This window comes from Cygnus atratus, chromosome 20 (assembly GCF_013377495.2).
Source record: "Cygnus atratus isolate AKBS03 ecotype Queensland, Australia chromosome 20, CAtr_DNAZoo_HiC_assembly, whole genome shotgun sequence".
Classification (NCBI taxonomy): domain Eukaryota; kingdom Metazoa; phylum Chordata; class Aves; order Anseriformes; family Anatidae; genus Cygnus; species Cygnus atratus.
The window spans coordinates 8,370,120-8,395,405 of record NC_066381.1 but is presented as its reverse complement, the minus strand read 5'-3'; the positions used below and the strand labels follow the sequence as shown (position 1 = coordinate 8,395,405).

Sequence of the window (25,286 nt, the reverse complement as noted above, 5' to 3'; positions counted from 1 at the left end):
TTGTATATAAATATTTTATACATATATATGCATGTTAAATTATATAGAAAACAAATGTAAAAAGTATATGTAATATATGAATGCATATATATATACATGCATGCATATATTTATTATATACAGGGAAGAGATGTCTAAATTATAAATAAAATATATGTAGAAATACAACAATTAGATATTTTATTTATGATAATACTATAATAGACAAAAGGATGAATGTGTAGTTATATATATGGGGGTTAGGGAGATACTTATATCTATAGTGTGTATATATATACAGAGTTTATAATATATAATATATATATTTAACATATATATTAATAAATTATATAATATAGTATATATAAAAATTGTATACACATCTATACATATGTATGCATACATCTATATATTTATATACCTCTCCATGTATAGATGTATTTGTAGACACACATATATGTATTATAATACTATAGTATTGCCATTTATAGTTACGTATTATAATACCGTAGCATTATGATGTATAAAAGTGCATCTCATGCACACACACACACACACACACACGTGCACATAACTCTGCTGTGCCCCATGCAGGCGGCAGCAGCACGTGGGGCGCAGGACACCAACAAGTAATTACATAGGTGTGAACATTTGTATAGTTACAGGTGCATGAGCAAGTGCTGTGTACCTGTGTACGTGTGTGCAAACACGCCTGGCTGGCGGCTCTGGCCCCATACTCACAGTCAGCAATTGAGGGAAGCGATGCCGGGCTGTACTCGTGCGTATTTGGGCCAGAAATCACAGGTTCTGCCCCTGGGAGACCCCCGGGCACCTGAGGCACTGGCAGGACCCCAGCTGTGGCTGGGCAGCCAGAACCACAGGGTTTTACCCCACGCACTGGGAACACGGTGACCAGCATCTGCGATGGAAAAATAAATTGTCCCTAACGCCCTTCTGCTGATGCAGCGCCTTTGAGTGATGCAAAGTTAATGGAAACTCCAAATGCCAGATTTTGTGTTTAATCCTTGCCTAATCCCCTCTCCTCGACAGTCCCCATGCAAACCTCCCAGCACTTTTGGGGTGGATCAGGGGCCTGGTGGCAGTGGGGACAGTGTGGGTACAGGGTTTGACAGCAGAACGAGCCTCAGCAGCTCCCCATACACCAGTCTAAAAACTTTGGGTTTGCAGCAAGCAAAATGTCCTCAGTGCCCGGGAATGCAAAGCACAGGGGGACTGGGGGCACGCGATGTGACACGACCACGGTATGGCCACGGGGAGACTTGAAAGCTGCACCTCCAGCATCTCCTTTTTTTTTTTTTTTCCCCCTTTTTATTTCGGGTTCTCGTTATAAATATTAACAAATCTGACCAAAAGTACACAGATAATGCTGAAATACAAAATTCCTTTAGGATGCAGGTAAGGACAATTTCTGCAGCCTTCACATTGTAGCAAAACATCGGTATCAAACATTTCACAAGGCTGGCGTGACAACCACCGCTCTGCATGCAGCTGGGATGCACGGACAGTCCGCTTAGAAAAGGCTTCGGTGCAAAGTGATGAACCCCCACGTCCTGCTCCCCCGCAGCCATAAGCCAGTTTCACAGCGACATGCGCTTGAACCCGTCGCTTACTGCTGACAACTTTGCAGGCAGGTGCTCCCACACCCCCAGGGGCTCAGCACCCCGAAATCAGCCCCCGGGCATCGCGGTGCTGGAGCAGCGGCAGATCACCCGGAGCATCCTCGTGGACACGCTGCTGGCATTCAAATAAAATCCATGCATATCTGTAGAACGCATTACAAATATTAAGTTATTAAAAAAGACCCTATGAACATTTTTTTCCCCCCATATCAAACAAGGTGTAACACTGTCGGAACTTGGAAAAGTAAACGGAGGTCTGATTGCTTTCCAAAAGTTGTCAACACCCACGCGCACACGCACACACGGATACACGGCTCAGAAGCTGTAGGTAAGAGATTGAGACCGAACGGAACAGCAGCTCTTCCGAAGGAGTCGCAGTTTAAAGGCTTCAGAAATTTCTGGCAAGGTGCAGCATTTCGCAGAAAGTTTTCACCCGTCGGTGCCTCGTTGGGTTTTGCACGAGAGCCGGCAGGGCGGGATGTGGAGGACAGCTCAGACCTGGTGCCGTACACAGTTCAGGCCTGGTATTCCTGTGCCGTATGCAGAAATTTGGGCCAGACCATGCATGCTGCAGCAAATTGTGTGAGCTGGCGGCTGTGCCTGAGCTGAGCACCCCCAGGAACAGGCTCGGCTTGTAGCACACAGACAGCTTGTGGTGGTAACTGCCTGGCTCCTATGCAATGGCATGCACTGGGAAAGGAGATAAAGGGGAAAGTGAGAAAAATCCAGCCTAAAAGCCAGCTTTCCTGGAAAAGCAGCGGGGCTGAAACTCCCGGGAAGCGGCACGTGGGGAGAGGAGCAGCTGGCACAGCCTGGGGCTGCCCTACTCGGCATTGTTGTTTTATTCCCTGCTTTCACTCCCCATGCCAGCTCCCGGGGAGGTGGCCGGGGCTGGAGCTGCCCCTGGGGGTTTGTGGGGGGCTGCAGAGGTGCTCAGCCCCTCAGCCTGCCAGCTGACTCACACGGGTGATCGGAGGGGACAAGCACATTTCTGGAAGAGAAGCAAACAGTCTTCCTAGGTTATCAGAGAACACAATCATTCCGACGGAGGAGCTTTAAATGCATAAAAGACTGTTTAGGCCCAAACCACAGAGACTGACAAACCACCAGAAATATGGCACAATCGCCTGGATAAAATAGTTCCATGTTTTAGTGATGCCTTTTGCTCATATTAGATACACGAACGAAGACTGATGCATTCATTTTTGCCACTGAATTGCAAGGCAGCAGGAAGGTAAGTCAGTACAGCGACGAGTTAGGAGAGGAGTCAGAACTCTAGTGCATGCAGGTGTGTGTTGAGTGTGTGTGTGTGTGTGTGTGCGCGCGCGCATTTGTGCATTTGCATGCTCATGAGCATGTGTGTGTGCGTGTAAGGGTGCTGAGAGGCATTCTGGAAAAGCCTTAGGGGCCGGGACCCGCTGAGCACAGCGAGGGGCCTCTGCCTTGCTCCCTTGGAAGCGTGTCCCCGCGGCACGGCGCGGGATGTCCCCTCTCCCTCGCAGCAGTGCCTTGCTCCCCTCCGCCCGATGCTGTGGAGGCGAGCAGTCCACGGGGCACTCAGTCGCTGAGGACGGCCCCTGGCAGCTCGTTTGTTAGTGTGTGCCAGCGCTCGATTTTCTTGTCCTTGTTTTTCAGGCAGTCGAACCAGTGCTTCAGCCTCTCGCCTTTGGCATTAATTCCCAGCACGACTCCACCTTGGGAGAGACAGAGAGGAGAGGTGGGTGGGCACCAGCCTGCGAGGCACACCAGGACACACTGGGACACACCAGGACAAGCCGGCCATCCCACCCTGCAGGGAGAATTGGGGAGTGAAAAAGGCAGCCAGGGCTGCCTTTTAGGATGCAGGTAAGGACAATTTCTGCAGAAACGCCCAGCGTTTCTGGATGCCCAGCTCACCTATGAAGTCATTCGATTTCCCGATGTCGTAGTCCCACACGGTGACTTCCAAGGTTTTTTTGGCCAGGTCGCCGTGCTTTATCTCATAGCAGAACTCCTGTGGGGAGAGCAGGCGCCTTCAGGCTGAGCCCACACAGGTCCCAGCGCCGGCAGTGCCATTCCCCGCGGGGAGCTCGACTCCCTCTCCTCCTGCAGTGGCTGGGGTGTTTTATTTTCTCTTTTAAGTCACAGCACTGAGAAAAGCCCCTCAGGTGAGAACCATGAGCAGCAAAAACCCACCTCATTGAATTCAGGGTTCAGTGTTTTCTTCTTCACTGCCGTCTTATGCTTCGACTTCTTGTCCTCGTCCGGTTTCAAGTAGCTGCAAGGAAACCATTCGAGGCAGTCAGCACACAGCCGCTGGGCAGTGTGAGGATTTTCCGCCGTTTTTGTGTCCCAGGTCCCTTCCCACGTTGGCACTCTCCATATCTTGCTCGTAATTCAAAAATTAGGGCTTGCAGCAAGAAACATCACTCGTCTGTCTGCTCTGCTTGTAGCCCTGCAGGTATGATCACTGCCTGCCATACATGTGAGGCAGCTTCCAAAACAACCACGAAAAACAAAGGGAATTCTGTTGTTTCAGGAACCGAGCTTTTCCGATGAGCATTCAAAAAAGAAAGGGTGGATTTTTATACAAACGTCTCCACTCCTAAACAGCAATTGAGTAGGAAGCTGAAAGCATTCTGCTGATAAACTTCATTACTGGCCTCCCACATACCAGGCACGTTTCATCGCAGTCACTCTGTCTCAACAAATGCCATCCCTAAAAGTACTGAATTTGCGATCAGAGCACTGGGGACAGGGACGAGGGATGGGTGCAGGTTGCCAGACCTTCCTGCCATATCCCTCTCCACTTAGCAGAGTGCAGATGTGAAAAATGATGTTTCCTCCCTCAAAAAGAGCTGTGGCCATGCTCCTGCCTGTGGGCACAAAGCAGCACCTCCCCTGGCACCCCAGCACACGGGGGTCACCAACGTCCCTGCCCCACAGGGTGAGGCTGGCTCGCAGCAGTCCACACCATCCATTTTTTGGCTTTTTTATTCATAACAGTGCCTGTATTTTTCAAAAGGAAGACAGCCCCATCATTTACATCGCAAAGCATTGGCAGGACCTGCAAATGTGCCCCCAGCCCCATTAACCAGCCCCTGGAGCCACCAGAGCTATGGGGTGCGATTAAAGTGCTGCCTGACCTAATTAGGCACGCGCTGTAATTACAGCCTTTACAAAGCATGGCAGTGACCTGGTGGGTGCGGGAAGGGGGGGACAGGATGGTGCAAGGCACATCAAAACCATCAGGGACCAGGTGCTGCTCGTCGCAGGGCGGCCACGGGGCAGGCTTACACCTTTGGTACTTTGCATCATTGTAAAATAATTGCTGGGGAATAACACGCTCCCAAGCTGCTACCGTGACGCCCTCGTCTGCATCTCTTAATGAGAAGGATTAATTAACTGCGGGGAGAGGTGAGGTGGGCCAGTGTGGCACGTCACTCACGTTTTGACGTAGGGGTCGGAGTAGCCGTTGGCGTCCATGGCGGCCAGGTGGGCGCAGCGGATGATGCCCACCAGCAGGCCCTGCTTCTGCGAGCTGTACTTGAGGGAGATGAGGATCCGGCCACGCTCCTCCAGCGACTTGTCCTCTGTTTTATCTATCTGGGGGGGGAACACAGCCAGTCCGGGGCTGCTCCAGTGCCGGACGCCCACCACGAGGCCTGCTGGCCTGCACCTCGCTGGCATTGAGCATGGCTCATACACCGAGATTAAAAGCAGCCCAAATGCTGCCTGCTGGCACCTTTCAGGTGTCACACTGCCTCCCTCCCCGCCAACTCACCGGCAGCTGCTTCTCCAGGCAGATGCTGAAGTTTTTGGTCTGGTTGGGCTTCAGTTTCTTCAGCGGGATCCGCGTCTCCCCGATGAACTCGTTGTGGCGGAACTTGTCCTCGTCGCACACTGAGATCCTGAAAGGAGCATGGGGCAGCGTGAGCGGGGCTGTGTGGGGGTTCCTTTTCCCCTGATTTTTTTTTTTTCCTGTAACAGCTTCCCTTCCTTTCACTGCCTGTTCTTCCTCTCTGTCAGACACTCTTGTTGTCGCCCATTTCTCACCTTTCCCAACAGGGCCTCACCTTGCTGGGTCTTGATAAACCCAGGAACAATTCATGAGGGAGTAAAAGTAGTTACAGATGAATAAATAGTGCCCTGCGATCCCATGTCAGTGGAATGAATTGCACATCATGGCTCTGACCGTGGGTGGGTTTTCCATGGATGGCTGGTTTCTCTGTGAGTGGTTTCTCCATGGATGGTTTATCCATGGATGGTTTATCTGTGGATGGTTTATCCATGGATGGGTGGTTTCTCCATGGGTGGTTTATCTGCATGTGGTTTATCTGTGGGTGGTTTCTCCATGGCAGTTTGACCACCAGGGAAGAAGGAGGCAGCGAGGAGCCGCACGGACGGCGTAGCTGAGCTGCACAAGGAACACCAAGTTGGGGGAGCAGGCGGAGGGAGAGAGTTTGGGGAGAAAACCCCACGAGGGGCCATGGGAGTGCTGCTCTCCAGAAATGGCTGCAGCGTTACTATAGATACCCGCAAAGAAAAACACCCCACTGCAACAGCAAAATCCTCAAGGAGAATCTGAAATGCAGGCAACATATTTCTTAGTTCCCTTCCTCCTCTCTCTGTTCTCCTTCTCTCCTCTGCTGCTTGTGCACCTGGGGGAGCAGTGCCCGGTGTGGATTTTACCTCTTGAGAACCAGAGCAACAAGATGCCCCACCCTGCACCTTGTCTGGACGCACCCCAAAAGCACTTCGAGGTGTTAGATGTGCTCGGTCCATCTGACAGCCCCCCCCAGCCCTATAGCTGCCTGGCTGCAGTCCCACTGCTCCGCTGGTGCGGTATTTGTCACTGGCGGGCCAGTGGTGCATTGGCCCCGTAAGTCAGTGCAGAGGCGTGAGTCAGATCGGCACACAGCTCCGGCCCCAGACCTGCCTTTGGAAACAGGCGTAATGCAATTACACCGGCTTGAATTTTATTACGAGGAATCAATGTGATGGAATTTTTATGCCTTGGGTTAGAAAATCAGCTCCATGACAAACAGTGAGCACACGTCTCTGGCAGCCACCCTCGCTCCCCGTTAGGAGCTCTGTACCGCAAGCATCACCCCCTTCCCGCCTCTCTCTTCATTAAACCCGGTCCCTCGTGCCCTGCTGTCGATCTGACAGCTTCCAGCGAGGGCTCCTGACCGCTGGGCTAAGGCCGTGAAACCGCCGCAGCAGAGAGCCGGGGAGCGCACGAGCGATCGCCTCTCACCCAACTTCTCCTCCCACTCCTCCCGGCCCTGACTCACTGCAGCTCCAGCCACCCCGCAGCTGACTCACGGCTGCTGCCTGCACAGGAGCTCCTCCGGCCTTTTTTCCCTTGTGGGAAGGGGAGAATGGGGTCAGCGAGGAATTTAGCCGGGGCCTCGTACCCTTTCCCTGAACATGCACGGACGTAACGGGCATCGGATGCTGAAGATGCAACGCCCGCCTCTGAGCTCCCCATGGTCCCTATAGCAACTTGGGAGGCTCTCAATGCGGGAGCACGATGCCTTAAGGACAGGCAATGCCTGGAAAGAGACAAAATGGCAAGAGGCAGCATCTGGGGTCCAGCAAGGCTTCAGTGCAGGGCTCCAACCAAAACGCCTCTGCATCTGAGCGCAGGAACCACGGAGCAGTCAGACGCTGGCCCGAGGCTGCCCGCAGTTCTGCAGCAGAGCTCGTCCAGGGCTCGTGGTGTAATGCAGTCTGGGACCCCAAATCTCTGCGTATCTGCAGTGTGCCTATTAGACCTGATCAAATACTATTTTCTGAATAATATATTTAATGAGTCATGATGTTTGTCAAACACATGATTAAACAAAGAATTCCTGGCATTCGCAGGCACGCTGAATATCATATGAATAATGCATCGCTCCGCCAATATATCTGGATATGAATAATCGTATCCAGTCTCCGGCCAGCTCCGGTATTTATTACGAATACAATCTATTTATTGCCTATTACACGGACAATTTAAATGTAGGCGGCTGCATTCTGCCCACTTCAATTTCCCCTGCCCTGCAGTGCTGGTGGGGGGCTCTGGTGCTGCTCGGGCTCGGGCTAGACTCAAGGATGGTTTGCTTGATGAATGGATGAGACCTTTCAAGATCCTCCCACCTGCTGCATTTCCTGAAGTCTGAAGGATGAGGAGGGCTGAGGGGGCTGGTTCATTACCAATATCCTGCTTGCCAGTCCCTCGGACATCCCACATGTCCCGTCTGCCCCATGGGGACAAGTGACAGCACCTGGGGGCATGGCTGGGGCTGGGGTCAGGGGCAGGAGCAGCCCAGGTGGGCAGGGAGGCCATGGGGACCCTTCAACATCTCCCCAGGAGCCGGGAGGAGAAGGCTGGTGGTGGCTTTGATCTGTTATTTTTACAGAGACTCCGTGGTCAGGGCACAGGCGGGCAGGTATCCATGTGAGGAGCTGCGACATGTCCCTTCCACCCGTCTGAAAGGAAGGAAATCCAAGCACGGAACTGAAATAAAAGCTGAGTTCTCTGCTTTGTGGCCCAGTTGTAAGAAGCCTCATCTCATCTATGCCTGCCTCAGGATAAAGAAACTCTTCTCTGCCGATGCCTTCTGCCGTAAGGAAGGAGGAAAGGAAATAGGAGGCTGGGGAATTGCTCTTAAGCAAAATGAAGAGCACTTGAGTTTTAGGCACTGGCTCCCCCATGCAAGGGAAAGGAATGGAGCCACGGGCCCCAGGAGATTGTGAGATCGGGGGAACTCCATGAGCCGTAGGCAAGGGAACGTGTCCCCACGTATGGAAATTTTGCCAAAGCTGGGAAGGGATGAGGAAAAACATCTCGTTTGAACATTTACACACCCATCTACTTCAGTTCTGTGGAGCCATTTCCAGGCAAGGCGAAGGCCCCGAGCCCCAGCCTCACAGCCACCCCACATCACCAACTCCTCTGCTTTTTTGCTCACACAAAAACCTTCCCAGGGCGGCAGCGGGGCCACCCGAGCTTCAGAGCATCCAGCCTGGGTCTGCCAGGAAACCTCCCTGCACAGAGGCAGCGCGAGGCCAGCAAGGCAGAGGCCAGCAGTCCCAGGGGACAGCAAAGCACTGGGCACGGTGGGGGACACGCAAGTGCAGCACCCCGAAGGTGTGTGTCAGGGCTTTTGCTCCCTGCTGCGTTTCACCAAAAGTCTCCCTGCAAACTGATTTCCACGCCTGAGAGGTTGCAAATTTCAAAGCCTGCAGTGAAAAAAAAAAAAATACCCACCGCTAATAATAATAAAAAACCAGAGGCTTTCCAGCCCGTCAGGCCTGCAGCACTTTCAGCATGACTAATATTTTCCATGTGAAATAACAACCCGTGGCACTTGGTTCCTCATCTGCAGGCACGCTGCAGGCAACAGGTGGGATCTGCCCCATGCCCCCCGAGCTCTTATTTTTTTTCCCCTGAGGGGAAAATGCTAAACTCTGCCTTCAGATCAAGAGGGTTAGGTGCCAGCCATGGGTCCCTACCGCAGGGTCTTGCGGATCATGTCCTCGTCGGTGATGCCGTAGTAGGTGAGCGTCTCGTTCCAGGTGGGGTTCAGCGTGTTGCGCAGCGTCTTGGTTCGTAGTTTATTCGCCTGGAAGAGCAAAGGAGGAGCGTGGTGAGCGGGACCCCAACCCCTGGGCTGTGGCCGTGGGTGCCCCAAATCCCCCTTCCCGCAGCGGGGCAGCAGCGTGGCACAGCACTTGCTGGCTCATTTGCAAAGCAATCCAGCTCCACATCCCCCTCCCTGGAAACAAGCAGCGAAACGGGAACCTTGGCAGAGGCAGCGAGAGAGCGGGGATTTCATTTATACAGCAGGAGCGAGAGAGGAGGAAAAAAAATAAAAATCTTTTTTCAGGTTCATTAAAAAATACCAATTTGCTGTTCTGGCTGGTTATTTGCATTCCTGCTTCCAGCACAGCTCCTGACTCTGGCTGACTCAAAATAAAAACTCAAAATAACTTCCTGGACGTGCGTTTTGTTAGCAGGGGTAACGCCTCACGGTACTGCAGCTCCGCAGCTGCTGGGGCCGGATCCTGACCCCTCGCCCTATGGCCGGAGGGGGGGTGTCCCTGTGAGGCCCCCCCCCTGCAGCCACCCCTGCCCTCAGGCACTGTTACCTGTGGCCACGTCTCCCCCCAGCAGCAATGTTTATCAGTGCATTTGCAGAAACTGGAAATGACAGATAATATCACTGATGAAAGCTCTCCTGGCTCTCCTGCTTCCAGTGGAACTCAAAATGTGGTTAAAAACTCCCTCTACCGCCCTGAACGTTATGAATTAATTCAGCTGAACCGTAACAAGTAAACATACCTCCCCCCAAAAGGTCTTTCCTTTAGTGTAAAATAAGAACGCAATTAATATTCATAACACATACATTTAGCATTTAAATTCCACATCCCCATCAGTTACACCGTGCTCTCACTACACATCAATATCTTTAATTACTCTTCTCTCCAGCAAGCGCTGAGCTTAAGTAGATGGAAATATTTCCCGTACGATTTATACCCTGCTTTATTAGGATCTGAGGGGTTTTAAATGCAAAAGGAGAAGGAAAACCAAACCACCAAACTAAACTAGAGCTGGTTTCTCCCCACACTTGGGGCTGTCCCAGGACCTCATGAGCCCAATGCCTGCACCCAGTGCTGCTGGGCAGGGGCTGCAGGGAGGCATCGCTGCCCCCAGGATACCCGCGGTCCCTCTGGGATGCTCCAGCAGCCCCTCGGGGCACTGCTGCTCACCAGGGAACCATCATCAGGTTCCCAAGGGAAATTCCTGGGAAGGGAGAGGGGAGTGAAAGGCGTCTCACCTTGCTGGCTCCGGGAAGCAAGTGCAATTTGACGTAGGGGTCGGCCAAACCATTATGGTCCATCGGCTTCAGGCCCTGGAGAGGGAAGAGCAGCAGGAGTCAGAGCAGCAGCGGCATTGGCACTGCGCTGGGAGGCAGAGCCGCCCGCAGGGTGCTCTCACTGAGCCCAGCCTCTGATGCCCATTTCCATGGGGCATCTCCAGGCCGTGGAGCCATCGCGTGGTGCCCCGGGAGCAGGGAGGGAGGAGAGCAGGATCGGTGCCGGACCCAGGCTGTGTGGCAAAAGCAGAGCACGCCCAGGGCTCCCCTGCGTCACACTGGCCACCACACACCTCCGCTGCCAGAGCAGCTGACTCTGACACCCTGCTCGCAATTAATTTGGGGATTAGGGAAATCAGCGCAGTGATCTTCATGGCTTAAAATTACAGGGTTTTGTCATTTAATAATCACTTACGAGCAAACACACACCTCTGCTGTTGTGCTCTTCCCCTGCAGCGCTCCCCAGGGCGCGAAGGCACTGTCCTCCAGCTCAGTGGTACGGCACTGCTGGTGGCACGACCGCGGTCGGAGCCTGGTGCCCACGGGTGCTGGAGCACGGCCACCAGGAAGCCCTCACGGTGCCCCTCACTGATGGGTTTTTACCCGACCCCACCGCTCTCACGGGACGACATGGATCGTGTTTGCTCTGGAGCTCCGGGCGGAGGGGACGAGGTTGCTCTGCCCCGTGGCCTCTGAACAGCCACAGGGCTGGAAATGCTCAGGGGCCATGCCCCAAACCAGCACAAAGCCGTAACAATGTGTACAGAAACAAACTCCACAGGGAAGGGAAGCAACACAAGGGCACGACACACGGAGCCTCATTTTTACTGGTCCTCAGTGGAAACCACAGCGGTCCCACCACAAACAGCCCTAGGCTGCTCCAGCCCAGCTGTGGGAGCCCTTCAGGGGCTGTTCCCCAGTGCCTGAGGGCACACCTTGGCCGGCAGCACAGCAAGAGAGACATCTGGGCACAGAAACCAGGCTGGGGGATGCTCACGGGTTGCCAGGCGCCTAGTGCAGAGTGTCTGGTGCCTGGGATCGAGGTGCATTTGTACAGCTGCTGCTGGAGTGGCCATGTGCAATGGAGGCACAATGATGGAGACCAGGTTTGGGGCAAATTGGAGGGGCAGATGATGGGGTAAATCACTTGGCATATGGGATAACACACTCAGCTGCACGCCGGCAGCCCTGGCTGGCCAGGTTTGCACAGCCCAGGACCTTGGGACCAGCTGCCGACCCCGGGCAGGGCTCCGCATCCACGCTGCCCTGGGGCCAGGCAGCCAAACAAGGCCCAGCGAAGAGGATTTGGCTCCTCCACCAGAGCCAGAAGGATTAAAAATATCAGCAGCAAATGTAGGCTAAATGGCTCTGTTTCAACAGCATTGCAGCTCAGGTCACCTCCCTGGTCCAGACAAAGGGGAACGAGGCAAACACGGAGGATGGGAGGCAGGTGCCAACTGCGGCTCCGCGGACATCCACAGCACACGAGGACAGCCCTGGCTCCTGGGGACCCAAGGGAATGGGATCACCAGTTGCTCATAGCAGAGGGAAGTGAATCCTGCCCACAGGCTCCTGCGGCGGAGCTGCCCCACCTGCCCGGATGCTGCGTGGAAAACGAAGCCATAAGCAAGCGAGCAAATTCCCATGAAAATGGATGGAGGGAGACAGGCAGCTCTGTAATTCACCCATCAAATCAGCTCAATTAAATTACCTTCTGAGGAGGCTATTTAAGGCTTTTTTAACAGATGTGCTACAGAGGATGGGGTGACAGGAGCCTGGAAAATGGCTCCTAATGCTACGTCTGGCTCCCTCCCACGTCACTCTGCGCGGGTTCGGCACCGGCGGGATGTAACGCGATGGCTCTGCCCCCCAGGGACACATGGGTGACAGCGCCATTGCCCCCTCTGCTTGGAGGGACCTAAATCTCCTCTGAGAGAGCTGAAAGGCTGAGGCAGGGTGGCCAAGGGCTCCCCAAGCCCCACGCTGGGGACAAAGTAATCCACCGGCTCCACCAGCACGGCCCTGTGCCGATCAGCCCTCCCTGGGGCACCGATGCTGCGCACGCCTTTCCCCTTCTTCTCCCCAGCTCCGAAATCCCCTCCGCAATCCCGAAATCCCTGCTGCGATCCCGTGGGGACCGACAGCCCCGCCGCTGCCAGCTGCACTCTGTGCCACTGACATTTAGCTAATCAATAGGATTTAATTACGAGGCGGGCTAATCGGGCTGCCTATTAACGCCACGCTGGAGGCACGCAGAAATCGCAGGAGGAGGCTTCGTGCCAGCAGCATCCCCCCGTGGCCGGCAAGCTGCTGCTGCCCAAACCCAGCCCCGGTGCCTCTTCCCAGCCCATGGGGTGCTGCGTGTCCCTGCTTTGCAGGGGCCGTGTTGGCCCTCGCAGATGGGCACGTCAAGAAATCACAGCCAAAGGCTCCCCAGAGCGTGCTCAAAACAAAGGAGTTGTGTTTGGAGGAGCTTGAGGCCTGCCGGAGAAAAGGGGGTGACATCGATGTCCCTGCTGGGGCCAGGAGCTGCAGCTGTGGCTGCCGGCTCCTGCGGCTCGGAGCTGGGAATGTCCCCGCAGTGATAAATATGGATGAGCACATTCATAAGTCGTGTGCCGTGCAGACCTCCAGCGCTCAGCTGCGGGTTCGTGGGGCGCATCCAGGCGCTCGGCAGGGTGGAAGCTCCCGGGTATCCTCCAGGAGCCCCCCGCTGCAGGTGGTGGGCCTGGCACGGTCACAGGGCAGTGCCATTGTGTCACCATGGCTTTGCCCAGCGTTGTCTGAGGATCACCTGTGACTCCTTCCTCCCAAAAGCAGGAGCCCAACGGAGCTATGGGACAGCACAGCAGTGTCTGCGCTGCCCCACGCCCCTGTAGGCCCTGCAGGGATCGGTGCAGCACGCTGGGCTTGGTTGAGCTGAGCAGAAAATGATACCCGAATGGCCATGTGCTGTGCCAGGGTACAGCCCGTGGCACCTCGTGTTATCCAGGTCCTTCTCCATCCTGTTTCGGGAGGGCAGAGCTCTGTGCCATTAGGGAAACTGAGGCACAAAGTGCCCCAGCAGGGCAGCCCCCTGGAAGCCCTGACCTGCAAACCGAGCAGTTGGTGGCTGCAGAGCAGAAAATCGGTGTTGGACCAAGACGGATCAGATTTAACCGAGGAGGGAGGTTATCCAGAGGAGAAAGAAAAACCCTTCTAAGGCGGCCGACGCCGTGCAGCCCCGCGGGACCCGCACGTCCCGGCACTGCCCTGCTGCCCGCGGCGCTGCCCGGCCACCACGGCCCCGCTGCAGCGCCTGGTGTCTGCGCAGCCACAGCCAGCTCCCACCGCCGGCAGCCGGGGTCCTGGCCCTTACCTTTCTGTAGTCAAGTTTTGGCAGCTTTCCCCAGGCGAGAGATGAAATGAGAGCGAGCAGATGGCAATGTAAATAAAAGAGAAAAATGGGAGAATGAGAGCAGAATGGAAATGAACAGGACTGCAACGCTTGAATGTCAGAGCGGCGGGGGGGGCTGTCCCACCCGCGGGCAGGGCCTAGGGCTGTATTTAGGGGGGGGGGTGGTCAGCTGCTGCTATTCCCTTACAGCCCCACTCCAGGGCATGGTTGGACCAGGGATCTCCTTCCTCAGCCCTGCCTTCACTCTCGCTGCTGTCAGAGCCTCCTCTTCCTCGTGGGGCTCCTTCCTCCCCATCTTCCTCCCGCTGCAAACCCAAGCAGAAAAACCCTGCTTGGCTCCGCTCCCAAGCACGATGAGGAAAACCCAACCCGAGGCTGCCCACCGGCTGCGTGCAGCCAGAGCTGAGCTATGGTGCCCCTGGTCCTGCTCCCGACGGGTGCGCACACCCAGCACCTAGCACCCAGCACCCAGAGGGGCTCTGCTCTGGGGTGGGGGCTGCAGGTAATCCAGTTGTCCTTGAGCATCCTCAGAAGGGAAACGGTCCCCTGGGGGTCGCCTGCAGCCCCCCCAGCCCTTCCCAAGGCTGCATGGCCAGGGGTCTCCCTCCAGGCCTCCCCGGGCTGGGTGAAGCAGGGAGGAGCTGAGCAGCGCCCTGAAGCCATGTGCCCAAAGGCAGAGTCAGGGCCTCCGCTGTCTGTTTCTGCTCCAAAACGTGCAAAAAAGAAAAAAAGCCCAACAAAACAACACCAACAAAAAACCCTAATTGCTTCAATCATGCAGACGGCAAAGGAGCTGAGGCAGAGCACTTTGTGGCAGTGATTAGCAGCATTTAAAAGAGCCATTTATAAACTGACAGCCGGTCACAGCGTCAAGTAAATAACAACATCGGGTTGGGTGCTCTGCTGAAAGCCATAAATAGCTGCAGCCGGCTCGGCACGGGGACGGGGACGGGCGAACAGCTCCATCCCATGGGACTGGGGCTGGAGATGGTGCGGGCATGGGGCTGGAGAAGCGGCTGGGGGCGGCAGAGCCCCGGCTGAGCCCCCGTGACCGTCTGCTTTCGGCAGGGCTCCGGCGTCCCCGTATCGCCCTGTGGGGCTGGTCAGCTCCACGTACCTTGGCTTTGTTGATGGTGCAGTGCAGAGCGTTGTTCTCCTGGTCGTAGAGCAAGCTGAAATCCAGCGTCCCCAGCGCGGCTGCAAGAGACACAAGAGGTTGTGAACCAGAGGGACCAGCACCGCTGGCTCCTCGCCCTGTAACACAAAGGGAGTGGATGAAGATGTGATGGAAATGCAAAGCATCCTCTGAGCAAGCCCTAGAATGAAGCAGTGGGGCTGGCATGTCCTGCAAGACTTCGCCCTGGGGGGCTCCTGTGGGGCTCCCCATCCCCAGGGCTCCTCTCTGGGGGGAGCCGGGCAGCGTGGCACATCCCGCACCTCCTGTGGCGCTGCTGGCATGCCCGCCGTGTGTATTTGCACGCTGACACCTTTGAACAAATGAGCCACCAGTGGGACCCATTCCCAGCTCCGGTTTGGCTGCAAACTGTAAATTAAGCCCAGTGAGAATGGAAATACTTTTACGGGTAAGATGAAAAACATCAACAGCCTTCAGCCAGAGCGGCGTTCCCTCACGGCGTCGGCAACCCAGCTGCGGCCACGGCGGTGCTTGGGGCCGAGGGGAAGGGGCGGGAAGGCAGCACAGAGCAGGAGCCTCAGCAACAGAAGTAAATTGGGTTTGAGAAATTCTTTCCCTCTGGACTGACCAAGTTGCACCAAGGCAAAGCAACAGAAAAGCCTTAAAAAGGCACACTTTCCTAAAATGTGCTCGAACCTTCACCAAGGCCCCCCAGAGCCAATCCCCACGTGGACTGGCATCTCCCCCAGCATGGCATCTCCCCCGGCATGGCCTCACCGGCCAGCAGCCTTCAGCCCCCCCAGGGGCTCCAGCCTGTGCTTTGCTGTGCCCACCTCCCCCTACTGGGTCCTCCTGAGCATCCTGCGCTGCCTCCCGGGCACCCGCGCCTCCCCACGGCGCACACAGAGCCAGAGCAGCCAAAAAACCCAACACCACACAATATAAAACCCAAAACAATTTTGCTCAACATCAAGGCAGGGTTTGCTGCCCGGGAGGTAAGCTGGACAAACTCCATGGCAGGACATCAGGGGCCTGATTTCCAGCAGCGGTGCCGAGGGGGGCGGCGGACGTGCAGGGGACCAAAAACCTCCATGTGGTGATTTCACGGTGATCTTCCAGCCCAAACAAGCGCTTGCCTGCTAGCAAACAAAAACCGCTGCTCCAGAGCAAATATTTTGTCTTCAAAGCAAAGAAGGAAAATATTAAAAGTGAGGTTTGTGCCAGAATTACGTGCCCCCCTTGCTCTCGAGTCATTTCATGGCGTGTTAGCTGCTGGCTCAGGTAAACCATGAACCAGTGGGGTTCAGCTGCCAGGCTTGGGGAGATGGAAGCGATGCAGGGTGAGGCCAAATCTGCAACACCTCGTGTGTCACCCCTGGGCTGGGCCCAAGGGGCACCTGCTGAGCAGTTGTCACCCAAAATGTGCTGCGATCAAGGCTCCAAACTGCCTGTGGGGCTGGCAGCGCGGGTGGGGAGGTGGAAGCCGTGCATGGCTGCGTGCAAGCACCAGCGGCACCGGTCCCATGGCTTGTGGAAAAGTCATCAAAACTTGATAAAGCCGGGATTTTGCTCATGGAAGATGAACCCTCTGCTCTCACAGGCTCTCCATCCTCACCTGCCCTTTAGCCAGCTGCTGCCCGCCAGCCACAGAAGGGGGCCGCGGCTTAGCCAGCTGGATTTGGCAGTTTATAAAACAAATTAAAAGCTTGGCGTGGAAACAGGGTTTGGCCAGGAAATGCCGGCAGAGCCTCCTGTCCCCTTGGCGCGGCAACCTGCCCCAGGGTGCAGCGAGCCCGGCCCCAGCAGGATGGGCGGCACGGGCAGGGGTGCATGGCCCCTGCACAGCTCTCCCCCAGCCTGGGGAGGGTCCTGCTCCCCGCAGGGATATGTGCTGTCAATGGTGAGCTCCCATTCCCAAGAAGGGGTCTGCCTTCGTCAGAGGGACGCAAAAACATCATCAGCATGTGTTGCACTAATTGCTTAAAAGCGCGGCCGTATGGAAGTGACAAAAGGGATCAGGGTGACGTGGGGGACTTGGCAGCCGAGGCGTTGCAGGAGGAGCCTGGAGCCAGCGGGGGCTGCAGGATGCGGCCCCGCAGGGGCACGGGCATGGGCACAGCCACGGCTGAGCTGCAAGGTGAGAGCCTGCAAAGCTCGTGGGATCCCACCGGGTGGTGAGCAGGGGGCCAAGGCTGGTGCTCGAGCTGTGAGCATCCCCGGGGTCACACCGAGCCTCTGGGCAGCAGGATTGGGCCCAGAGCCGCCGGGTGCAGCGGCCACGCAGCCGGCTTTGAACAAAGCCCTCGCAGCGGAGATGGAAGTAGATTGTGCTGTTAATTAGGGGAGCGAGTGCCTAAAAAAGAAAAGGGCAGCAATTAGACGAGAAGCGCTGTTACCAGACATATTTAACTCTACTGGGCTATTCTGAATGCTGCCCTCTAATCACACAGACTGCAAATAAAAAAATATAAATAAATGCCTTTGTCATTACATTACAGGCATTACAAAGGCAGCTTAGCGCTCTTCAGGCAGCAGGCAGGATGTATCATTATTATTGCGATTATTCTGCTCCAATGATAAAATAACCATTAGGAGACGTGAACTCATTAGCAGGGTCTGACCCTCCTTCTCGGCCGCGGATCAGGAGAGATTGACGGGAAGGTGCCAGCCCGGGGCCGGCACTCAGCGCAGACTCTGCAAAGAAAAATAAATCTGACTCGTGCAGGAACGCGGCCTCTTTCCCCACCGACCTTTGGGCATTTTGATTAATTCAGCGGGCCGCGAAATTATCAGCGGCCAGACCGTGTGGCTCCGGGCTCGGCCGTGGCACATGTCTGGAGCCCGGGGGGCAGCACGGGGTCCTGGCCCGGCGTGGGGTCCTGCGCCCCCAGGGGACGGTCCCTGTGGTTTATAGCTGATATCTGCCATCAGCGCCCAGGCTGATGGGGAGCCCCAAGTAGCTTCTATTTATACCTGTGGGGATAAATCTGGGTGCTGCTCCCTAGCAGGTCCCTGGCCATGTGGGCAAGGTGCCCTCGTCCAGCGGCAGATCCGGCCCCTCGCCGGCTGGGGACACGTGAGGGGGAAGAGTTCCTCTGCCCGAGAGATGCTGGAGATGGCAAAGAGGCACCAGTGCTTGCAGAGCAGCCCCAGAAACTTCAGCAGAGCCCGGCAGCGATCGCTTGTGAAGGTGTTTCACCTTCCAAACTTGGGGAAGCTTCTGCAACACGACTGCTGTTGGAAAGCCCAGCAAGGCTAGGCGCTGGGAGAAAGCAAGGTGCGCGCTAAAAACTGCTCTAGAACTAATTAAAAAGGAGTCCAAAAGCCTTAAGTCCCTCTGCTTATCAGCATTGCTGCTCCCAAGATAATCTGCTCATGGATTTTGTGCCAGGGAGATCAGAGTGGAGCAGTAAAGAGACTGCTGGGGATTGTCTGGATTAGTGCTCCCTTAGAGAAAGCACAGGTTCAGTAACCTTCAGACCGGGTGTTTTTTAATGCACTATAAAAGATAGGTCCCCGTTCTTCCATTGCTTTAATTTTCCTCTGCAATGGAGATAATTTTAAAGGTCTTGAAAGGCAGCAAGTAATTCTGTGCACTTACAGCCCCACGTGAAATGTCAGTAAATGACTCCTCACGAGGAACAGAAATAATTTTTGCCATTTCCAAGCCGGGCAGCTGCCTCAGCAGGCACGTGCAAGGAGCGACTGACTCCCTGCACCACGGGGAGCGAGGCCCCGACAGCCCCTGGGTTAATTCCTGGAAACAGCCCTGGGAACCACCCTGAGCTGCTCCATGACAAAGTGACAAAGTATTTGGGACATGTCCCGAGGGCAGCACGCTGTCCCGGGACACAGACACTGGGCAGGATGCCCTGGTCCTGCACAAAAGCCCAGCAGGGACCAGATCCAGCGCCCGGCAGGAGGCCTCCCCACCCGGGGAGCTCCGGGGATGGCACAGGTTTGTGGTTGAATGCAACAGGAACAGGAGTGAGGAACGAGCACAACTCTTCCTTCTCTCAACTGCTCCCTGCCTCGCCATGGGTTTTTTTTACTTAAAGTCTATGACAATTAATATTTCTTCATTTCCCAGACACAGTGCCAGCCCCTGGCAAGCTCCAGAGCAGGGAGCTGCTTCTCCACGAGGCTGGTTGATGGATGCTCATCAGCTCTTCTGTCTTCTCCAGGAGGAGTGTTCAGAGGAACACTTATCTGCTCAGAACAGTTCAGAGATGCAATTATGTTTTACAGCACTAAATGGTCCCTGATGTCAGCAGCAATTAGACTTTCAGCAATTTCAATTTAGAGATGGCCTTCAAATCTCTCCCTCTCTCTCCCTTTAATGAAATACGGTATTGCAATTAACAACCCCCCGAAATTGCCTTCAGTGTTAAATACAAAGATGAAAGATCCGGGAAGCCCTTGGGCACGGGGCACCGGGGAAGGGAGGAGGGTGGCAGGGCAGGTTTGTCCCCAGCTCCCCGGGGATGACGCCCGGGGTCCGGCACCGCCCGGCACCTGCGCACGCGCCGTTGGCTCCGGCAGAGCCACGCTCCAGGCTCCGCCGCCATTGGCGGTTTGTTTAGTTTCCCGAGCAAAAAATACTTCTTTTGGCCTTATCTGGATTGAAAAGACGATTCAAAGGTTATAAATAGCAGTGGCAGCATATGCTAAGGAGCTGTGTTTCAGAAGTAAATATCCTCATCCTCCCGGCGCACGCTTCCCCTCCATCTCCCCTTCTTCCTCCTGCTGCCTGGCCAAGAGCACCGCCAGGCGACTCGGAAATTCAGTGCCCCGCCAGACCTTTGGTCCTCTTTACGTCTGTAAGCAGCCAGTAATTAATAACTGCCTTACGACTTTGCCTGCCTCATCATCATCTTTGCTCAAAATAAGAGTCTTCCTAAATAACTTTGGTGGCGTTGCTTCCAGCCGGCATCACGAGCCGTGAGCTCACGTCCAGAGACCTGGGCTTTGTGCTGCTGCAGCCCCGTGAGCCAGCTGCTCCGGTGGGCAACGCGCTGCTCCACGGCCGGGTCTGTCCGTGCCTGAGCACCCCGGAGCTCCTCCAGCCAGCCCAGCTCCACAGCAGCAGCCCTGCCCTCCGGCTGCCTCCCCGTCCTGAAACCCAAAGCCCGGCACGTCCAGAGGAGGGAACGAATCCCAGCCACGGCCTCACTCAGCAGCTGAGGTGGGCAGAGCGCTTCTTCGAGGGCTTGTGCATCCAGCGTCAGCCCCGAGCAGAACAGTCCTTGCAGCTCTCCCCTGGAAGAGCCACATTTCCACACCCTGCACAGCCTCCAGAGCCCTTCAGGCGAGCTGTGGCACTACCCAGGCGCTGCCACAGGGAACGCGCAGCCGCTGGAGGGGCCGTGGCTTGCTCGGAACCGGGGAGCCGGGAGGCGAGGAGCCGCTGCCCAGCTCCTGGCAGGTGGCACATTGCCACCTAGCTGGCATTTCCTGATTTTCCTTCCGAACCGAGTTCCCTTGCCAGCACACTGCCTGACGGCGTGGAAATCAGCCCTGGAGGCTCGTGGCCCTCAGGGACAGGCCAAAAGGCAGAGGGAGGGTGGTGGCCACGGCTGGGAGCTGCAGGCTGCTCAGCTGGGACCTACAGGCTGCTTGTAGGGCCCACGCTGCTTTTCCTTTAAGCCTCCCCCAGTACCATGCAGAGCCCCGGGGTGCCCCAAATGTCTGCTCCCTACCCCAGAGCCGACAACCCGAGCCCCTGCATCAGGTGCCAAAGAAACACACGCATGTGTGCGTGCACACACGCACGGCCCCGCTGCCTGAGGATGCCAAGAGTGGGGTTGGGCTGTGCCGGTGGCCAGCAGCGTGGTTGGTGGGGATGAAGGACTGCAGCGCAGGAACCCAGCCCCGCATCCAAGCCCGCAGCCCTGCAGGGTGCTGGAGGACAGGGGGCTGGTGGCTCTGCTCCATCCCCAGCCCCTGCAGTGCTGCAGGGTTGAGCCACATGGCCACGGTGCCGCTGGGCACCCAGGAACACCAGGCTGGAGAGGTAATGCTGGGCAGGAACAAATTTAGGGGCAAACCAGACAAACGCTGCATCTCCCCAGCCAGAGGCGGCCCAAATCCTCCCAGCTGGTGCAGGAGCACCATCGCTTCTGTGCCAGGGGAGGGAAACCCGCAGGCAGGGGGGACAAACGGGAAAGAGCCGACCTCCTCCCATGGGCCATATCATGACAAAATCCTGCACCTCTGCGGGGCTGCGCTGGGAGCATCCCAGCCCGGCTGCACCAAAGCAGGGGCCAAGGCGGAGACACGAGCACCCAAGGCACCCAGGCAGGCAGCTCGCCCCGCTCCGCACCACGGTGCTACCCGGGCACTGCAGCGGGTGGCCGATGGGTGCTGCCCCCAGCTCTAGCACCGCTGTCCCCAAGCCCTCAGTCAGCCCTTACGTCCCCAAGCCACCATCCAGGCAGGGATGTGCAGGTGACTAATGCAGCAGCCCTGAATCACCCGCTGGGGATATGCTGAAAGACTCCCCAGCTTAGGTGGTGCCTCTGGTCGGGCTGCACAAATCCCCACCCAGCTCCCTGACTGTGAAACGGGGCCATCAAGCCCTCGTCTGGCTTTGCGGCGTGGCTGCTAACCACATAGGACGGACGGGCTCCATCCCACATATCTGCACCCCGACAGAGGCTGGGGCCACCCCACGCTGTCCCCCGGCCGGGAGCCCGGCCGTCCCCACCGCACCCCTGGCACTGCTGCGCCTCTGCCAGGGGAAAACCCAGCACATCTGGCCGAGGAGCGGCGGCGGCGTGGCCGACACCTGTTACACTGCAAGAAACGCTCCTCCCAGCGCCAAGTGGGAGGACGAACGCCCTCCGGCACCCAGCCCCCAGCCCCGCAGCTCCCGGCCTCGCCGGGGCGCAGACGGCAGCGCCCTTGGGTGCTGGTGAAGGTGCCGTACCCTGCGGCCCTGAGCGCATCAGCTCCCGCGCACGCCTCTGCCCCTGCAGCCCAGCTGCTTCCGTGTCTAGTGCCGGGATGAGCAAAGGCGATCTGATAATTAGAGCAGCAAATAACCCAAATCCGGTTAAAGTCGCTGCTAACTGCCTGGCTGGGACAAACAGGGCTTAGCGGGGATGCTCCCCCTGGGCGCGCAGCGGCTCTGCTCTCCTCCTCTTCCTCCTCCAAGGGGAGCGTGACCCCAGCACGGGGTGGGAGCGAGGCAGCACCCATGGGGGCTGCACCCAGAGCATCCCCTGGCCATGAGCAGCAGGCAGCGCAGGGCAGGGCATGGTGGTGGCCATGCCACCTCGCAGCGAGGGGGGGGCCCAGCCCCACTGGCAGCCTCCCAGCAGCCAGGAGCGATGCCCAGGCAGGGCTGGGACATTTGGCACAGGGAAAGCCACCGCCTGCCCGGCGCGGGGCCGTAAACAGCTCGGCTTGGTGGGAGCTCAGCCCACCCCTTCCCCGGGGACGGGCACACAGCAGCGCTCAGCAGCGCTGCCTGCCTTCCTCGTCGCCTCCAGGCTGCAAACTTTGTGCTCAGCCCCCGGCAGGATCTGGCCCCTATGGGCTGCGCTGAGCGGAGACCTTGGTTTTTATCTGACCCGGGGGGAAGCGATGCTATCCCAGCCGCTGCGGCTGGCAGAGCCAGACAGCAGCTGCTCTGCAGCCTGCAAGCTCCACCGAGCCGGGTGGGAAGGACGTTTTGGGTGGGGAGGGGTTAAACCGAACTGCAAACACCTGCATCTGCCAGAGCCTGCTCGGAAGCCCCCCGGTCCCTCTGGTGGAGGCTCTGCCTGCGGCTGGGGGACAAGGAACGGCAGCCGGAGTTTGCAGAGGGCGAGGGCAGATATTTCCCGGCGGGTGCCATTGCGACAGAAGCGCCCTAGCTCGAGCTGGGCGATGCGAGCGCGTTATCGCCAGCTCATCAGCCGGGCGGCTGCACCACCCAGCCGGATGGAGCGAAGGCTCCGAGCCCAGCCGGCAGCCACCAGGGACCAGGAGCCGAGCAGGGACGAGGCAGGGAAGCGCCTCACCCGCATCGGCAAACGCGGCAACTGGTGGCTCTTGGGAGACTTCCCCAGTTTGGGTTCAGCGCCCAGTTTGGCTGCGGCAGGGATGCTCCCGGGGCCACCCCTCCCTGGGGGTAGCACCACGGTGACAGCAGAGGGTTTGTCACTGCTGCAGTGCAATGCCAGGGACGGGCGGCGTGGCCAGGGGAAGGGCGCATGGTGCGGGCAGCAAGACAAGCAACCAGACCCCAAACCCCCCAGCCACCCTCGGCACACAAACTCCCGCAGAAACTTGGCAACTCACTGCAGTCGTCGGATTCGTAGCCCTCGGGGTCCACCGTCTCCTCGGGTGGGGGGCACTTGGCCGGCTGCTGGGCGGGCGTCGTGCCATACGCCCCGAAAAGCTGGTCCACGTCCTCGTCCTCCTCGCGGGGCGCCTCGGCGGGGCTGACGGAGGGCTGGCTGACAGCCGGGCGCAGGGCCCCGCTGCGGCCCACGGCGGCGGGGAGCCCGCGAGGGAAGCGGGGGAAGTAGTCGGAGATCTGTTTGATGGGTTTGATGGGGCCAGGGCAGACGTCAATAGCCATGTGCTCCTGGATACTTATGGTCATTTTCTCTCCTTTTCGGAGTGTCATGCATGCGGCTGTCGGCGCCCAGCGTCCCCGGAGGGAGCCGCGACGGTCCTGGCGGGGGGCAGGAGGCAGGCGGCGGGGAGGCTCGACCGGGCGCCCTACGTGGGTCTCGCGCCCTCAGCCTCAGCCGCCGCACGCATGCTGCTGCCGCCCGCTCGCGCAGCCCTGATCCTGCCAGCGCTGCCTGCGAGCGAGTGAGCGAGACGGAGCGGCGGCGGGGAGGCAGGGGGTGGGCTCTCGGGTGATGTCACCAGCTAGCAACAAAGCGGCACCAGCAGCGGAGGAATGAGGGCTGTGGCCAGCCTCGGCCCCTTCCCCGGCTTGGCCCCCGAGGCCAAGGCACAAGCGGGGAGCAGCCGGACCCTCACCGCTTCCCCCGCCGGCTCCTCGTTACAGCTCGGTGCCCCCGGGCCCCTCGGAGGAGGAAGGTCACCGCGCGGCCCCGGTGCTGCGGGTTGGGGAGCAGAGCTGCCCTGGGAACCGCGTTGTCCCCGTGCCCCCCGGCCATGCCGTGGTGGTGCTGTGCAGCACGCTGAGCACGCAGCCCAGTTTTGTGTCCTGCGGCCATCACCAGCCGGGGCCGCGGCAGCGTGTGGCACTCGCTCATGGCACGCTGGGTATGATCTCTCCAAACCGGCTTTCAGCTGCTGGCATGGAGCAAGGCAGCAGGCAAAGCATCACGGAGCAGCAAGCAATGGGCTGGGGCTACAACACTCCCCAAAGAGAGACAGGGACAGGGATAGGCTGCCTGGTGAGTCCAGCAGCAGGGAAACGGGACCCCTGTGGCATGCACAGGGAGGCGTCTCCAAACGGGGCTTCCACTTGACCTCCCCCTGGGCTCAGACCAATACCTCCATGCTCCCATGCGATGGGAGGAGTGGATTTTTCAGCCAGGACTGCCAAAAGGAGCACCACAGCGAGAACACGGTGCAAGATGCTGAGCACAGCCTCACCCTGTGTGTTGTGGGCAGCTCCAGCACCACATCCTGCTGCTGGCTCGGGGCCGCTGGCGAGGTGCTGGACACGCCGTGTACCTCGGCCACGTCGAGCCAACCTGACAGCACACAGAGCCCACACCAAGACAGGCAGAACTGCAGTTCCTGCAGCCTGGCATGCTGATGTCTCAAACATAACACTCCACTCATTGGAGAGATTCCCCCAAAACCAGCGAAATGACGCACAACCTCTTTGTCTAATGAAAAATTCAGTTTTTCATTCAGATTTTGGTAAATGTTAATGAACTCCCCTGACTCATAACACACTGACACTAGGCAAACTAACCCAATTTATTTCTCGCCGGGAAGCAAACATTTCTCTCCTGAAACATCCAAACTTGTCATCGCTCTGTACCTAGACACGATGCCCACGGATGCTCTAATGACCTGCAGGCTTGGCCTCTACTCCATCCCTCTGCGTGTTTTCAATTTCAGGGCAGCCTCTGCCCGTCACGTGGAGGTGAGCTGTGCTGTTCTGTGCAGCCAGCCCCAAGCAAGGTCCCGAGATGTCGAGCCCCCTTCCCACGTCCCAGGACTCCGAGAGTTTCAGTGTGGATGGAAGTGGAGATGGAAGCAGCCATGGGGCTGGTGGCCCGGCGAGGCCCAGCTTCGGGCACCGCATCCAGGCCGCGGCAAGGGCTCGGGCAGAACGAAGCAGAAACCGGGCCTGGTGCCCA

At 57.4% G+C, this 25,286-nt stretch overlaps 1 protein-coding gene across 1 annotated transcript; it reads right to left on the bottom strand.

Annotated features, from left to right (window-relative positions):
* Positions 1-1,992: 1,992 nt before the first annotated feature.
* On the bottom strand, positions 1,993-23,617 carry DOC2B (double C2 domain beta). Its single transcript, XM_035561162.2, has 9 exons — positions 23,287-23,617; positions 14,983-15,062; positions 10,430-10,504; positions 9,105-9,214; positions 5,383-5,509; positions 5,047-5,204; positions 3,795-3,876; positions 3,516-3,612; positions 1,993-3,313 (listed from the first exon to the last, which is right to left on the bottom strand). Exons 1-9 carry the CDS (start codon positions 23,615-23,617, stop codon positions 3,177-3,179), a joined length of 1,197 nt encoding a protein of 398 aa, XP_035417055.1. The 3' UTR covers positions 1,993-3,176.
* Between the last annotated feature and the right edge of the window lie 1,669 nt (positions 23,618-25,286).